We start from the raw sequence: 15,106 nt of genomic DNA, 5'->3' as shown, positions 1-15,106 counted from the left end.
TAACCTTTGGACATTTAGTGAAGTTCTTCCTCAGTTTGGCAATCGGAATGACTGTTAGTTTTCATTAGTTTGTATTAAAACTGCTTTTTACGGTTTAGAAAACACTAATTGTGCTATGCATTCCGTTTATACTGCTTTGGAACATTGTCAGAGATCTGTATATAAGGAATAATGAGCATCAGTTACCTGTACATGAACTTGCAAGTTAGTAATTTTAAGACTGTAGAAATACAAGGGCCAGTGTATATCTGCATCACTATATAAAAATGTTTCAGTTTCCCCCAGCAATTAATTTTTTTAATGTTGTTTCCCTTATTGTTATCCAGTTATTCTGAAAAGCCGAATGCGGTATTTATAACTTACTTATTTGCCTTATATGCCTATAAAATGTGATTAATTTACAGGTAACAAAGATGAAATTGACAATTTACAAGATGAAATTGCAGCACTCAGAGATGTGCTTTCATACCAGAACGATTACATCACCAGTATAGCAGATCCATTGAAAAGAAGGGGATACTGGTATTACATGCCATCATCACAGGTCAGAAATAAAAATCCTATTATGTGGAAAGCCATTTGATATGGGAAAGTCCACTGTAAACTTGCTAGGTGTGGGAGAAACTACAGCAAAAATATTGGCTGGCATGTAAGAGAAATATTGAAATAACATGTACACAAATGTTCCCTGATAAAAGCCTATTACTGGGTCGTAATAGGAATATAGTGTATGTAAAATTTGGAGACAATTACTCAAAATACAGGACTGTAAATTCATTTAGGTAAAGGCTAAAAGGGGACATTACAGACAAACATGTCTTGCAAAACGGCATTTGTCTGAATTTAAGAGAAATATTGTTAAAATCTATTTAGTGCTTTCTTTTAAAGCAGCATGATGCTTGGAAGTGAGAGAAAGCAGAGTATGTATAGCCTGTTCTTAAAAAATAGTGCTTTAAAACATCTACAACAAATAATTTATTTCACATTTGTTATTTCTAGATTAACACACATTGTTTTTTTTTTTTTCTTTAGGCTTCAACTCCTGCTTCCCGCAGCACAAAAGATTCTGGAGTTTGTTTACTGTGTTCTGGTGCATCCCCACCCAGAAGAGGGTGTGGTCAGGACAGGCAGTGCAGGAAGGAAGACTTGCCCCGTCAAGGAGGATGTTGGGTTTATTCACCAGTCAGAAATAGGTTGTACAAAAAAAATTCTCGTAAAGGTAAGTCAGTCTTACAGTCTCAATGTTCAGGAGCATAGTCAAGATGGACTTGCTCAGAGTTCACGTGATTTATAATTCACTCATGCACATGAGTGTTTATTACTGCCGAACTCATTACTGAGTTTAAGCAGCATTTATTACATTTTTGTACGTTACATAGAATTTAAAATGTGCATTTGAAGAATACTTTTTACTGAAAAAGTGATTGAAAATAGCCTTTTTGGGTTTTGTTTTTGTTTTTTTTTTTTTTTTTTCGGTGAAGACAGAAGAGCGAAAGAAGATAGTGAAGGAAATGAAGAAACTCGTGTTCCCAAAGACCCTCCCTTTGTACCACCACCTGGTACAGTTATTTACACAGTCCTTCCAGATGGTGCCCCTGTACCACAGGGAACTGTGGTTTATGGCCCTCCTCCTGCAGGAGCAAGAGGAGGTTCAGTTGCTCCTGGATCTGTTATTTACGGCCCACCTCCTGTGGGAGCCCAGGTCGTTTATGGCCCTCTTCCTCCAAACTTCACCGTCCCACTCATTCCTGTTGGAGTGCTTCACTGCAATGTGCCTGAACACCATGATTTGGTAAGATACAGAGCTGTAAGCTGCAGCTTTAACAATATGCAACTGACTTATGAATGGATTAGGAAGACCTTTTAACATATGCTTTCTCAAAAAAAAATGCAAAAAACAAAACCTCATTTTCACAGGTTAGGTAAGTCCAGTGTTGGTTGGTTGTTTTTTTTTTTAAAAGAAAAAAGTCCCTGCTAGGGCGGTTCTAGATCTGAGACAGCTTGCTGATAATGTTCTACCTTCAGTGCTAATAGTCCAGTTTTTGCTATTTGTAGCTGCTCCTGTGTCTCAGGAGGACTGAAATAGAAAGTTTTCTTGTTCTATTTCCTGTATGTAGGAGAGTGAAGTCTCAAGGCTAGAAGACACAGTATATTATTTAAAGTCTTGGAAATACAAAAATAAATTGTCAGAGGCAGCTGAGCATAAATGCCAAAAAGAACTGGAAAAATTGCATCAAAACATTGAAGAACTTCAGCATGAAAGAAAAGAGTTGGAACATGAAGTAGCAGAGCTACGAAGAGCAGCTCAAAAACGTAACAAACGCAAGTAAGAAAATTTCACTAAAATGCAAAAGTAAACGTGGAAATGCCTAGATTTTTTTTCCGATTAAGTCAATTTTGATTCGTTTACAGCTAATGCAAATGGACTAGAACTTCAAGAGGCTCCAGGCCTCTGGCATTTTGTATTTTAATTTTATGTCTTTCTTCCTGAACTTTTAGGGACTTTATTGAAGGGTATCTTGACAACCTTGCTGCAGAAATGCAGTTGGAAAAGTCTCTTAAACATCATGAAGATATTGCAGATGAAATTGAATGTATAGAGAAGACTCTTCTGAAACGACGAGCGGAGCTTAGAGAGGCAGACAGGCTACTTTCAGAAGCTGAAGTGGAACTTGAGAGCACACGCGGGAAAGTAAGTAAAGCTGTAACTCAAGTGCAGAAGGATTTGTGTGTTGCATTGGTTTAAGCAGAGGATTTTTGTTGGTCTAAGTTTATTTTCACTTGGATAACTTGAAGCCTCTTAAAATGCTTCTATGTGAAAGTGAGTTGTGGGTTAACCTGTGCTAAAAGAAAATGTTTAAGTCCTTACCAGAGAGAAGGAGGCTTTTCTGCTCTGGACGAGAGGAGAAAAGGTGGTTCTTCGTGGTGTAGAGCGGGAGAAAGCTCAGGTGGAATATCCAAGCCAGGAGGAGGTCATCTTCAGACAGCTAACCTGCGGGTTATGGATGTGGGAAGCATAAGATGGGAATGTATTGTCTCAATCTTCAATTTTTGCTCTAGACTAAAGACACTATTCAGAAGTACAATCATGCCAAACAGCATTTGTCCCGTATTGAAACTGAGGCAACGGAGCTAGAGCGAAGGGCTCAAGAAATGGCCATTAAACTCGTGAAAGCAGATCAGCAGTTAAGGTACACTGTTCTTGTGGATTTGTATCAAATGGGGATGAGAACAAGAAGATTCTTTCAAATACCAAGATAGTGCTTTTGGAGAGGGGGAGCTGTTAAAATGTTAATATGAAAAGCCACAAATGTTTCTTCAGGTTATTACAGGCAGATACAAGGGATTTAGTAGAGCACAAGAGAGAACAAGAAGGTATTTTGAAGGAAATCAACAAAATGGTGGCTGCAAGAGACTCTGAGTTCCAGTCGTTAAACCAGAAGATAGAAATGCTAACGGAAAGGTAAGTATTTTTAATTTACCATAAAGTGTATTAGATAAAATAAAGATGTCTCTCCAGTAAGTCACTGCCTAAGGTATTTGTGTTCCTTCTGAGTCATGTTTTTATCCTCACTGTCAGTCTTCAGAAGCTTCAAGGAGATATACGAGTTGCCGAAGGTAACGAAGAGCATCACCTCCAAATCCTTAGAGAAGCGGAAAGCCTTCTTCAGGGCAAGAAAACTGAACTGGAAAGATTGAAAGATCAGGTAAGGCTTATTTTACGAACTCTGGACTGTCTGTTTTGTTGTTTCTGGTGTAACTGAAAGCTGAGAAGAGTCATAAGTTCTGAACTGCCTTGTCTGAAAAATTTGATTCTTAACTTCATTTTAATGTTGCTAATTTGAATTGTCTTTGTTTTGTAATAAGTACGATCCCAATCTCGCTGGCTCTTCTGAATAATAGACAATAGTGCAGAGTTCTCTGTGACAATCCCTACTGCATTTCAAAATAAGAAACTTAACTCTGAGGCATAGGACTGCACTGTCCAAATCAGAACTTAATCTTTAGTATTGGCTTTATTATACAAGTTTAGCAAATGAAGCTCATTGCTCTGATGGGATTCTTACACATTACGTAATTCAGATAAATCTCTGGCAGGGAACAGTGTACTGCACTTGTCCTTGTGCATGTGTGTAGCTACAAAAATAAAAGTCTTCCCATCCTTCTTCTGTTAAACTTCTACATTGTAGATTACTGGTCAGCAAGAAGAGCTCTTGTTTCTGGAGCAACAGTTAAATCAAAGAAAAGAAGAGCTCCATGTCCTTCAAGACTGTATTTCTCAAAAGAAAGGTGACCTCAAGGAAGCTCTTCAAGATGGAGAGACAGAAGCAAATGAAAAACTGCGCCAAATAAGAGTAACTTTTCCAACTGGGGTTTCAATTCATTATATCTCTGAGGAACATCAAAAGAATAGAAGTATCAAAACCATCTCATAAAGTTCCCTCAAAATCAGTTTCACTTTCTACTACCTCCCAAAACCTACTGAAAAATACAGCAAGCAGGTTTATGGTTTTGTGTGACTAAGACTTGGTCCAGATGCACAAATAAGTAGAACTCTCTAGTTCCAGTAATACTTACAGAATTGGTCCCTTGAGAACTAAATTATGTTAAATAGGAGTCTCTGAATGAAACTGTTGCTGAGACAAGCAGCTGCTAAAGCAAATCAGTCTGATCACTGCGTGTAGAACACAAGCAGGCGTAAACCAGCTGTCTGTCTCCATCCCCATTTACTCCCTGTTTACTTAGGATTCTGTACTTCCTAAAATAAAAACAGTACCAAGGTTAATTATATTTGTGAGTTTTTTTGGTGTGGGTTTCTTGTCTGACTTTGCTTTAAGGCCTACCTGTTATTCATTTGAATGATGGTATTATGGTCAGATTTGTAGATCAAAACCTTTGCAAGGTTACTACTCTGAACTGTCAACAAGCAAAACTTTAACCTAAATATGAGGTAATTTGTGTTTTTCACACCATTAACTGTAACTATAAACTCCAGAATTAAATTGACCAGAATATTATTGACAGACTTTTTAAATTTTATAAATACTAGAACTTCTGTTTAAAGGAAAACTTCATTTAAAATGGCAAGTAATGGCGTTCCTTGTAACACTGATATATTTCCACAGGAAGTAAAAGTACTACTGGAAGAGCTTAATGTTGAGAGGAAAGACCTGGATGTCCAAATTAATGAGAAAAGAGCACAGCTTTCATTCATAAAGAAGGATATAGGAAAAGAGGAAGAAAATCTTCAAGGAATACTTGGGCAAATTACCAGGCATAAGATAGGTATGTCCCTGGGTTTACTAGATAGTATTTCTTCCCAGTCTGCACAAAATACACTCTGAGCTCTGGGTTGTACATGGCTGCACTCTTCTGTTCCTCACTCCTTTTAAAATACTGTGGACGACTGCAGAAAAAGAGTTCCTTGTAATTCTCATTGTTTATACAGAGCTGACAGATAGCCTTTGCTTCAGGTGAGGCACTGCTTCGTGCTGCTTTGCATTTGGGACCGGAGGTTTTCATGCCAGAGAGAAATGTGAACAAATCTGCTGTCAGGACTGATCAGTTAAGTTCACTAACGTGAGCACTGTGTAGTTAGGAGCTGTGAGCTAATTGTGCTACATTCACAGAAGAATTAAACATCGGGATGTGCAGGGAAATGGAGGAATCTCCTTCCAGTTACATCCTGTCGGGTTGTGGGAATTATAAGCAGCAGCAGTTTGCAACTGTTGTACTTCATTTCATTGTTTATCAGTCAGGTACTCTGTCCCAGAGTAACTCGCTGGGGAGTAGGAAGAGCAGGAGACCTAGGGGCCTGCAACTTGCTGGTAGAACATCATCAGATCTAATAACTGGTGTGTGACACAGCAACTGAACACGTGGAGTTTATACAGGTGTGATAGCAGTATAGCATCTTTTAATTTTCCCTTGGTGCCTTTTTTTTGCAAATAGAATGCATTTGATGTGCTTGTAATAAACTATTATTTCTTTATTCTTACTAGAACTGAAACATGTTCTGGAAATGCTGGAGCTTGAAAATAATGAACTTCAAGGCTTGAAGTTACAACATGACCAAAAGATCAATGAACTAGAAAAGATGCAGGTTGCAATTCTAGAAGTAAGTATTTCTTCTATAGCTAATACAGTAACTGGAAGAAGAGATCTGCATCCTCTGGTTCTGTTAAGATCTGGGTAACAGAGGCCCTACACTTTGAAATCAATCAGTGTCTAGTCTGATTTCACCTTATCGCAGAAGAGTCTCAAGTCTGCTTTTTAGGCTTGATGGCTTTTTAGGCCCTTTCAAATAATGGGATTTTTTTGGTGCATATGAGGGAGAGAGGGCAAAAAGACAGAAGGCTCTTTGGTGGCTGCATGAATGATGAGCACTGTTTTCTTAGCATTAGCTTTCAGAGTCTTTTTATCTGGATTCTATCTGTGTCCTCACTTGCAAAGAGTAAGTGTGGAAGACAGTTTACTAACTCTGCTGGATGACCTTCTGTACTATTAAAAAGGTATTTTAGCTCAGCTAGCCTCTTCTCTTTTTGACAAAAAAAGAGAGATACTCAGTTTTGCTACCAGTGGGCAGAGAGATCCATGGCATCCCTTTGGCAGTCTCACTAGGTCAGAGTCTGGGATAGCCCTCCTTTACTGAGCTGTGCAATTCTAGAAAATCTGACATCCATTTGCTGAGAGAGCAGTTGTAAGCACATATAAGCAGATACTACCTGCTGCTTAATTTTAAAAAACTTTACCTCTTCTCTCTACTCTTTCTGTGAAGGACGGGGAAAAGAAGGGACTAGTTGACATGCCTGGTACCTTTTGATTACCACACTTAGTGGTCACTACATTACCTGAGCATCTTGCAGCCCTTAAAGTGGTCATTCTCTCAAAATCCCTGCGATGAGTGGGTGTGCTACTCTTATGGATGGGGGAAAAATGGTGGTTAAACTATGATGGAACAACGAATTGCTCCTCTCCTCCAGTCCTCATGCTCGTATTCGTCATAACCTTCATCATAAATACAGTCAAATCTGGCACTTCAAGCAGTTATCCCTGTTACAGCGCAGTCGTTGGAGGGTACTGTGATCTCTCTGAATGAAAGGTTTTTAAACTGCTGCAGCTAAAGGTGTTCAAAACTTGATCTACTTCTTAACTGTGTAAACCTGTGGTTCGCCATGTCTTCTTTTGTAGGAGAAGTTAAAGCTGGAGAATATTCAGAGATTATTTCAGTGTCAGCAAGGGGAAGTAGATTGGCAGGAACAACTACTTGAGAAAGACCGTCAGGAAAATGAACATCTGGTTTCTCAAATGCGCACTCTGCAAAATAATATTGAATCTTTGAATAAGGAAAAGGAAAAGCTTGAAGATGACTGTCGGAGTTTGGAGAAGAAGTTGTCACAAACCAGAAGGTGGGGGGGATATTTTTTCTGCAAAGATCATAAGTGCTGGGAAGTGACTTGAATGTCTGTTTATCATAATTAAAAATACAGTTATAACTTTTGAGGTGCCCAGTTACACAGAACATGCTGCTTCTTATATCCTGTGGAGGTTTTATTTTGAGCATGTCTACAGCAGACTTACAGAAAATACTCAGCAGTGAAGCTGGTGAATGCAACAGCTTTTGTTGTGTCATGGCGATGCCATGAGAAATGTTAGGAAAACCAAAATGTTAAGTCTTGGAACAGCACAGCTGTCTTGCTCTCACGACTACTAGGTAGCGTCCCCTTGAGCTGAGAGAGAAGTTTTATTGAAATGCAGCTGTTCTTTAGTTCTCACCAAGTACTTCCAACAAACTGAGAATGTGTATTCACATTGTACAGAGACTTAACTGCTACTGAAGACAGCAGCAAAACTGCATTGTCCTATGTAGAAAAAATGGAATTGGATGTTAAAAATCTGCAGCGGGAGATAGATCTACTGAACAAACAAAAAAAATCACTGAATGGAGATATTATTGTTGTACAGAAGGATCTTCAAGGTAAAGATCAACTTTAAACTGTAATATATTTTAAGAGAAATTGTGCTAAAAGACACACTGTAGCCATACTGTATGGTACTAAATATCCAGCATGCTCAAATATCTACAGGCAAAGTTTTTAACGTGTTGAAAAGCTGGAAGCTTTCGAAGCTGTTTTTCTATTGTTCATTCTTCCTTTATGAAAAGAGCTCATTTCTTTGTATAGGTGTTTCAAATCGCTTACTGAAAATCTGTCACCAACTATTTTTCTAGAAAAAACAGAGGAACTGGAAACACTGAAAGGAGAATTAAATGACTCCAGGCAACAGCTTCAGCTGGTAGAACAGGTTAGTTTTGGTTCAAGACATACTTCTTTTCACACAGCGAGTGGACTGTGGTCCTGTATCCCAACAGCTGACAGCCCGTCCCTGCCCCACAGGGCCCTGGGCCCAGCCAGCCCTTGCCCAGCCAGTGCCCCCCGGGCTCGTTTCTGCCTTGTTCTGGCTGAGTTTGGAGAGACTGGGACTTCAGCAGGTGCCCAACCAAATGGGGTTGCTCTGGGGATTTCTGTTTGTGGCAGCTGTGGTGACTTCCCTTGTCAGATGGTAATTACCAAAGCGGAGTGTGTGGCTTTTTTTGGTTTTGTTTGGGTGGTTCAGGTTGGTGGGGATTTTTTGTTTGGTTTTGGTTTGTGGTGTGGTTTTTTTTGTTGTTTGTTTTTTTTTGTGTGTGTTTGAATTTATCTTCTTTATAGAAAACAATCCAGACACAGAGGCGAAGTCACCCTTGTTTATTGTTTTTTTAGGAATAAGATGCTTTTTTTTTTCTTTCAAAAGAAAAAGTATCCTTTAGCTTTTTATCTGGTGGTTCCTATTGTGTTAATTAACTCAGTGACTGGTTTAAATGGAAGGTAATCTTCAGAGTGATTAGGGGTGATCAGTTATGTTCTTTCAAAAGCAAGCCTTTCAGCCAGAGAGCTGCTACTCGTACCAGCTAGTTACGTCACCTGATTTTATGTTTTATATTGCAGGATTTGAAAAATAATACAAGGCATCAGGATGAGTTGCTCAGAGAGCAGGCAACCCTGAAAGAAGATATCCTAGGGTATTTAAAGAAACGCAAGGATTGCCAAGAGAGACAGAAAAAGAGGGAGAACCAATTGCAGCAGCTCCAGAAAGAGATTGAAGAGAAAGAAGCGGAACTGGCCAAACAAGAAGCGGTAATGAGCTTGCCCACCTGCCTCACTTTCTCCTGACCTCTAAAAATAATGCAGGCCAAAATGTTTTGGGTGCAACTTCCCAAATAATATCTAAGGCACTACAATGCCTCATTTTTAGGGGAATAACAGTAAACAAAAAGCTTGGCCATTCAGTTATGTTTTAGTGAAAACTAGCATGTCACAGCAAAGGACTGAGTCGTCCTTCTTGGCAGGGACATCTCACACCGACCTGGTAACAGAACTGCTGGGACATGAGGGCGGTGGCGCGCCTTGGCTGCCGGGGTAGCTGCTGTGGGTGAGGAGGTGGACTAGTACAGATGATTCTCTGTAATTCTGTTTTGTCGGCTGCCAAGATAGAGCAGCTGGATCTAGTTCAGAGAACTTCTTCCCATGCTGTTGATTTCTTTCGGGAGATGAGCAAACTGTGAGGAGTACCTGAAACGATACAGTGGATTTCAAGTGAACCTAATCAAAACTTAACTCCAGCCTCATTCCATAATTCCAAAATGAAGCAGAAAAAATTCCAGGGCACTTTTATCCTGCAGTTTCCTTTCGATTCTGAATGGATCACTGTTGGCAGGTAGCTTTTGTTCTTCTCCTCTGCGGTATTTGTGTCAAAGCCCATCAGCCGTTCATGAAAACTGAGGCTTAATCATATATTCCTGTAGTAAAATTAACTTACGTTGGCTGAGCCGTTTCAACAGTCTTCACCAAAAGAAAAACTGAGGGAGCTGTACTGAAGAGAAGTAAGAAAAATTGATAAACTGTTTTGTCAGTAGGGAGTATTAGACTATTGTTCTTTCCAATTGGTTGCTTTAACTGCTATAATGTTTTTTGTGGTGGTTTTTGTTCTGAGTTGCCGCTTCAAGCTTGAACTAGTCCTGTGTTTTTCTGGCAGCTTCTCTGTCACCTCAAACAAAATTCAGAGCGTGAAGGGAAAAAACTGGAAGAATGTGCTGCTAAAGTGAAAGATCAGAAAACACTACTGGATAAGGAACTAACGGATCAACAGAAGAAACTGGAGCAGGCAATAGCAAAAGTGAGGCTGGCAGAAGAAAACCTCAGGAGGCTGGAAAAGGAGGAGTCCCGATGTGAGGCACTTGAAGAAACTGTCAGAAAAAGCAGTAAGATTCATTGCACAAATAAATTGTTACCATCTACAGGTTCTGAGTAATGAAACCAACAAATATTTCTGTTGATCTCACTTGGTTTTTAAGGCAGCACACGGACTGACTCTCGATCCTTAAATTGACTTGCTCAGAGAACTGATTCTAAAGCCAACTGGTGTTGCGGCCCCTCTCGCCTTGTGTCAGTGTTTTCACAAACCATTGCTCAGCAGGTTACTGTGTTTGAAAAATACCTAATGTGTGTGAAATATGCCAAGATACTTAATGTTTCTGCTAATCAGGATTGTTTTTAAAAAATGTTAATTACAGAACATCAGCTCTCAGAAAAAGAATTACAGTTACAACAAAAAAATAGAGAAATACAGTCTCTTCAAAAAGAACTGGAAGTCTCCAAGTGTGAGCTAAACCATCTCCAAGATCAGATGGCATCAGAGAGGAAAAAAGCAGAAAAACGTATCTTGAGTCTGAAAGAAGCAATGAAAATGCAAAGGGTGCAGCTTGAAAGAAAACTGCGTGTAAGTCCTGGCTGAGGGAAGAACGTTTGGGGATTTGGATTATTTTTAAACAGCAAAATGCTAGAACACCCATTTTTATTGTAGGAGGAACAAAGTAATGCATTAACTTCCCGACTAGACAGAACTTGAGGCAACCAAACTCTGGTATTTCTAGATTATGCTGCAGAACACCGCTAGTTACTCCTCTTTAATGCTGTTTCTGCCTTTTAACTTGAAGAAATTGTTATGTGGGTTCTCTTGATTAATTTTTCTGCAGTGGATGCTCCCAGTAAAAGGCAATCTTTCTGCATTTTCCTAGGAACAAAAACATGAAAATAACTGTTTGCAGAGTGACGTAGCAGCTGCTGAACAAGCCGCACACAGTAACCACGAACGAGCCAAGCGCCTCATGAAGGACCTTGGCCAGATCCAGCAGGACTTTGTGGATCTCCAAACCCAGGTAATGCTGAGCAGCCAAATACGGGCGGCTTGGAGGGAAAGCTGTGTCTTCCAGACAAGTTTATAATCATACGGGGTTTGAAGCTCCTCCTGTCTGCTGTATCATAATTAGAAACAGACCTACTTAAAATCACTGTGGGGTTTGTTGTTTGGTTTTTTTTTTTTTTTTTTTTAATTTTTTTTGTTTTTTTTTTTCCTAAATCTGGGACAAGTTAAGCTTTGTTAACAGTCGGCAGGATCAGGCAGCTCACTAATCTTGGTTTAAAAATGAACGAACCAACTGCAGCCAGTCAGCTGCGCGCGGCGTTCGCCGCGTGGGGCTGCCAGGCCCTACAGCAGCACCGCCGCCCTCGGCTGGCGAAGGCCATGGCAGAGCGGCCCAACTGCGTGGGTACCTGCCCACCCCAGGGTGGGGAATTCCCGGTGTCCTTTAGGCCACTTCACCTGGATCAACCCCTCTCGCCCAGGAAAACCATGCCCGAAAAAGAGACTCCGAGAGTAATTGGATTCGGGTGCTCCCAAGAGCTTTAGCAAATGCCCCACGTTTGCTGCCAGCTCACTTCAGGCGAGGCTTCGGTCAGGAATTAGGACTTGGGCTCCTGTTTGCATTGAGGTTTGGTGGTAGGAACTTGGCAGAACTAGAGTCCTGATTTCTGCAAATGACTCGATGTTACCAAGGTAAAAGCTGCTCTGTGAGCGCTTAACAACTCGTCAGTGCCAACCTGGGCCAGCATTTTCTTCTTTTGATACTTGAAATGAAAAGGTGATTCCAGGTTGTCTGACTCCTAGTCCTTTAATAAATCCTTTGTATAAATTGTTTCTAAGTCCTTTAAGAATATGGCCCTTCAGAGAGGAATGTTGTTGGGCACCTACGAAGCGTTCAAGGAAGACTCTGCAAGGTCAGAGTATGAACAGGTTTAAGTTACCAGGTTGTGTCCTGGTAACTCCAGTTGCCTCCGTTACCATCTGAGGTGCCTCACGGGCAAGGTTAATGTCAGAGTTAGCGCTGCATCTGCTCAGAGATGTTGTGATTTCTGACTGCAGTAGTCAGGATGTCAACGTTTCAGAAATCAGCCTTGTTCAGTTAAACAGGAAAATCCCTGTGGGCTGAGGATGCGTTTGTAACCGGACAGCAAAGTGCTGAGACTGTTCTGTGATGCAGGTTAAAACTCAAGAAGACGTGGAAAAGAGACAAAGGGAAATAGAGAACGCAGCAACGTTGCTAAAGCTGGAGGTTGAAGATGAAATTAGGCTGGGGTTTCCATCTTCAAGCTCATCTTCTCTAGAACCGCTGGAAGATTCAGAAGCATCTTTTGAAGTGAAGGGAAGTCTGCAGTGTGAGTCTGGTAACTGCGAGGAGACGGGTCCGTTTGCCGCTGCTGACAAAAGGCTCCTCCCGTTGGAAGAGAAGTTGAATTTTTCTAAAGTCTTCTTAATGGTAAAATGCTTTCAAAAAAAAGAGCAGCTCCCCGAGCTGAGCCCGTCAGCGTCGGTGCCTCCAGCTCTAACGCTCGGGTGCTGGATGTGCTTTTGTGTCCCCCAGGACGAGCAGTGGCGTGGCGAGGCTCTCCGAGAAAAACTGCAGCACCGTGAAGATCGGCTGAAGGTGACGCTGCTCCTTCCCCTCAGAGCGCTGGGGGGTCCCCGCCAGCTCCCCCTGTCCCCCTCCCCCCCCCAGCGAGGAGCCGCAGCCCGTCTGTGGGCGGGAACAGTGCGAGGAAGCCTCGCAACCGTGTGCTTCGTCGAGATTAATAATTTTAATTAACAGTTAGTTGGGGTTTTTTTGAGTATTCCAACACGATTCCCTCATTGACATCATCCTGGGGTGTATTAGCAACGTGACAAGTCACAGTTGAGGAGCACCCGCGATCACTTCACAGGTGACGGCCAAGTTTAGTTAGAACGTCGTTCTTTCAAGGCCATAGAAATGGAGCTTATTTCTGACTTGGGCAAAGGTGAACTATTTAATTCACAAACCCTCTGCTTGTGGTTTGCAACTCTTACCATCCCATCCCTTAGAGCTTAAAGTCATCAAACTTTTTAAATAGTCTTGAAAACTACCCCAGCTCTAAACAGAGCTCCTGATTTCTTCAGGCTCAGCTCCGGCAGTGCATGTCCAAGCAAGTGGAAGTATTAATCCGTGGAAAGCAGCAAACGGCAGGCAGCCTTCAGAGCCTGGAGCGCCAGGTGGATGCGCTGGACGAGCTGGTCAGCAGCGCTGCCGCCCGTTCGCTGCTTCTGCCCCAGCGCTCCAGCCGCGCCGCTCTCCGGGACGCTCTGAAGTTCCCGAGCCCCCAGGTAACGTGCTGCTGCACGGAGGTTCCAGGTTCGGTTGGTTGAGGGATTTTTAGCTCGCTGGTCGGCCGCAGCCCTCCGCTCGCTGTCTGCGGGGCAGGGCAGGGGTTTGCGGGAGCTGGGGTGGGCGTCCGCTACGCCCGGTGACTCTGGCAGCAGCAAACGGGTTTGAAAAGAGCAAATTTCCTCAAAAGGTTGTGTGTGTGTTTGGTTTTTTTTAACCTTATCTTACCTTTATATTCTTTAAGATCCAGATTTTTCTTTTTTTAAAGATTAGTGTGTCTGCTAATTGAAAATATTTTTAAATTATTATGAATTTCTTAAAATGAAATTTAAAAATTCTTTCTTTCTTTTCCTGTTTTTTCCCTAGGCCACTGTGACAGGGCTCACCCCCGGCCCCAGCCGGCCGGCCAGGATCCCGGTGGCGGCGCAGACGCTGCAGCCCTGCTCCCGAGTTGCTCCCCAGTGAAGCCCAGAGGTGAGACGCGATTTCAGCCCCACGGGAGCTTCCCCGAGCCCTCAAGGCTGAGGCTCGGGGGGCTGTGGGTGGCGGTAGCCCAGGGGCGGGGGTGTCCCCGGGGCCCCTGGATGCTGCTCTGGCCCCAGGTCTGTGGTTTCTAACAAACTGGGGGCGAGAGCAGCTCCTGATCTCTCCTGCCACTAGAAACTGCTGCTGCGTCAACCAACTTAATGTGTTAAGCCGCCACCACCCCTCATCTTTCAGTGATGCTTTTCTCATTTTAATAAATGTATTAAAAGCTGTACGGACAGCTTGTCCCACCCTGGGCCTGGTGCTTAATGGTCCTTTTGTAATGATACCAGTTAAATTCAGGAGCTTCTGTAGGTTACAGAACCTTTGAGCACCTCTGCAGCTGCTGCCAGGAAGGTGCCAGCAGCAGGCGCGAGGCCACCCAAGCCCCGGCCCCGGCTGCAAACGCCTCTGCTGCGCACCAGCACCCCCCTTCCTGGGCCACCAGCGCCCCCCCAGCCCTGCTCACCTCCCCTCTCTTCCAGGCCCCCCCCGGCTCTGCCCCCCTGCGCCGGCCCTTGCCACCGGGGAAGATTCCTACCTCCCTGCTCTGCCTTCGCCAGCACTACACCAACTGGCTGCAGTGCCCCAGCTGTACTGTGAAGTTTTTATACGCTCGAGTAACTGAATTTTATGTATATAAGGGTTTTTTTTTTTAAAAGTGGATTTAAATGTGTTGTATTTAAGGGTCAGTGGGTGTCAGTTTCCACTTTAAACTTGTACAAAGGCCCAAGTTGTCCCTTTACCTGTTGTCAAATGCATGGATGTTTTAAATACAATTATTTTTGAGTACATCCTTAAATTAAATTTCCGATTTCACTGGCTCATGCTTACTTTTATCCACTTCTTGGAAGCGGCTCTCAAGCAGGATTGGTATGGCTGGAGTTGGAACTGGTCCTGGCTGTAGGTGTCCAGCTGCCCCTTCTCTGAATCATGGGGCTGGGCTTGATGCTTCATAAACAAAGTTCCAAGCAAGTTGTTCTTAATTAGTACTGGAAAAGCCACTTTGTAAAGCCTGTGGGCAGC

General features: G+C 42.4%; 1 protein-coding gene across 5 annotated transcripts in view; it reads left to right on the top strand.

The window, feature by feature from the left end:
* CNTRL (centriolin) overlaps positions 1-14,904 on the top strand; it is a 37,663-nt gene extending 22,759 nt beyond the window's left edge. For 4 of the 5 annotated variants that reach the window (XM_042786509.1, XM_042786508.1, XM_042786507.1 and 1 more), the window contains 23 exons: positions 405-544; positions 1,033-1,219; positions 1,482-1,792; positions 2,118-2,326; positions 2,500-2,692; positions 3,061-3,191; positions 3,323-3,463; positions 3,581-3,707; positions 4,191-4,355; positions 5,127-5,286; positions 6,003-6,118; positions 7,192-7,409; positions 7,821-7,978; positions 8,231-8,304; positions 8,988-9,176; positions 10,075-10,300; positions 10,613-10,818; positions 11,117-11,257; positions 12,419-12,694; positions 12,800-12,862; positions 13,351-13,554; positions 13,922-14,029; positions 14,566-14,904. In XM_042786509.1, the coding sequence (XP_042642443.1) occupies positions 405-544; positions 1,033-1,219; positions 1,482-1,792; positions 2,118-2,326; positions 2,500-2,692; positions 3,061-3,191; positions 3,323-3,463; positions 3,581-3,707; positions 4,191-4,355; positions 5,127-5,286; positions 6,003-6,118; positions 7,192-7,409; positions 7,821-7,978; positions 8,231-8,304; positions 8,988-9,176; positions 10,075-10,300; positions 10,613-10,818; positions 11,117-11,257; positions 12,419-12,694; positions 12,800-12,862; positions 13,351-13,554; positions 13,922-14,020 (3,734 nt within the window). In that variant the 3' untranslated portion in view covers positions 14,021-14,029; positions 14,566-14,904. Of the gene's footprint in view, positions 1-404; positions 545-1,032; positions 1,220-1,481; positions 1,793-2,117; positions 2,327-2,499; positions 2,693-3,060; positions 3,192-3,322; positions 3,464-3,580; positions 3,708-4,190; positions 4,356-5,126; positions 5,287-6,002; positions 6,119-7,191; positions 7,410-7,820; positions 7,979-8,183; positions 8,305-8,987; positions 9,177-10,074; positions 10,301-10,612; positions 10,819-11,116; positions 11,258-12,418; positions 12,695-12,799; positions 12,863-13,350; positions 13,555-13,921; positions 14,030-14,565 lie in introns of those variants that run through there. The other variant, XM_042786511.1, reaches the window with a different exon arrangement.
* The last annotated feature ends 202 nt before the right edge of the window (positions 14,905-15,106 follow it).

Source organism: Tyto alba, unplaced genomic scaffold, assembly GCF_018691265.1.
Source record: "Tyto alba isolate M040663 unplaced genomic scaffold, T.alba_DEE_v4.0 Super-Scaffold_11, whole genome shotgun sequence".
Classification (NCBI taxonomy): domain Eukaryota; kingdom Metazoa; phylum Chordata; class Aves; order Strigiformes; family Tytonidae; genus Tyto; species Tyto alba.
The sequence above is the reverse complement of the archived record's forward strand: the minus strand, read 5'-3'. Positions and strand labels throughout refer to the sequence as shown.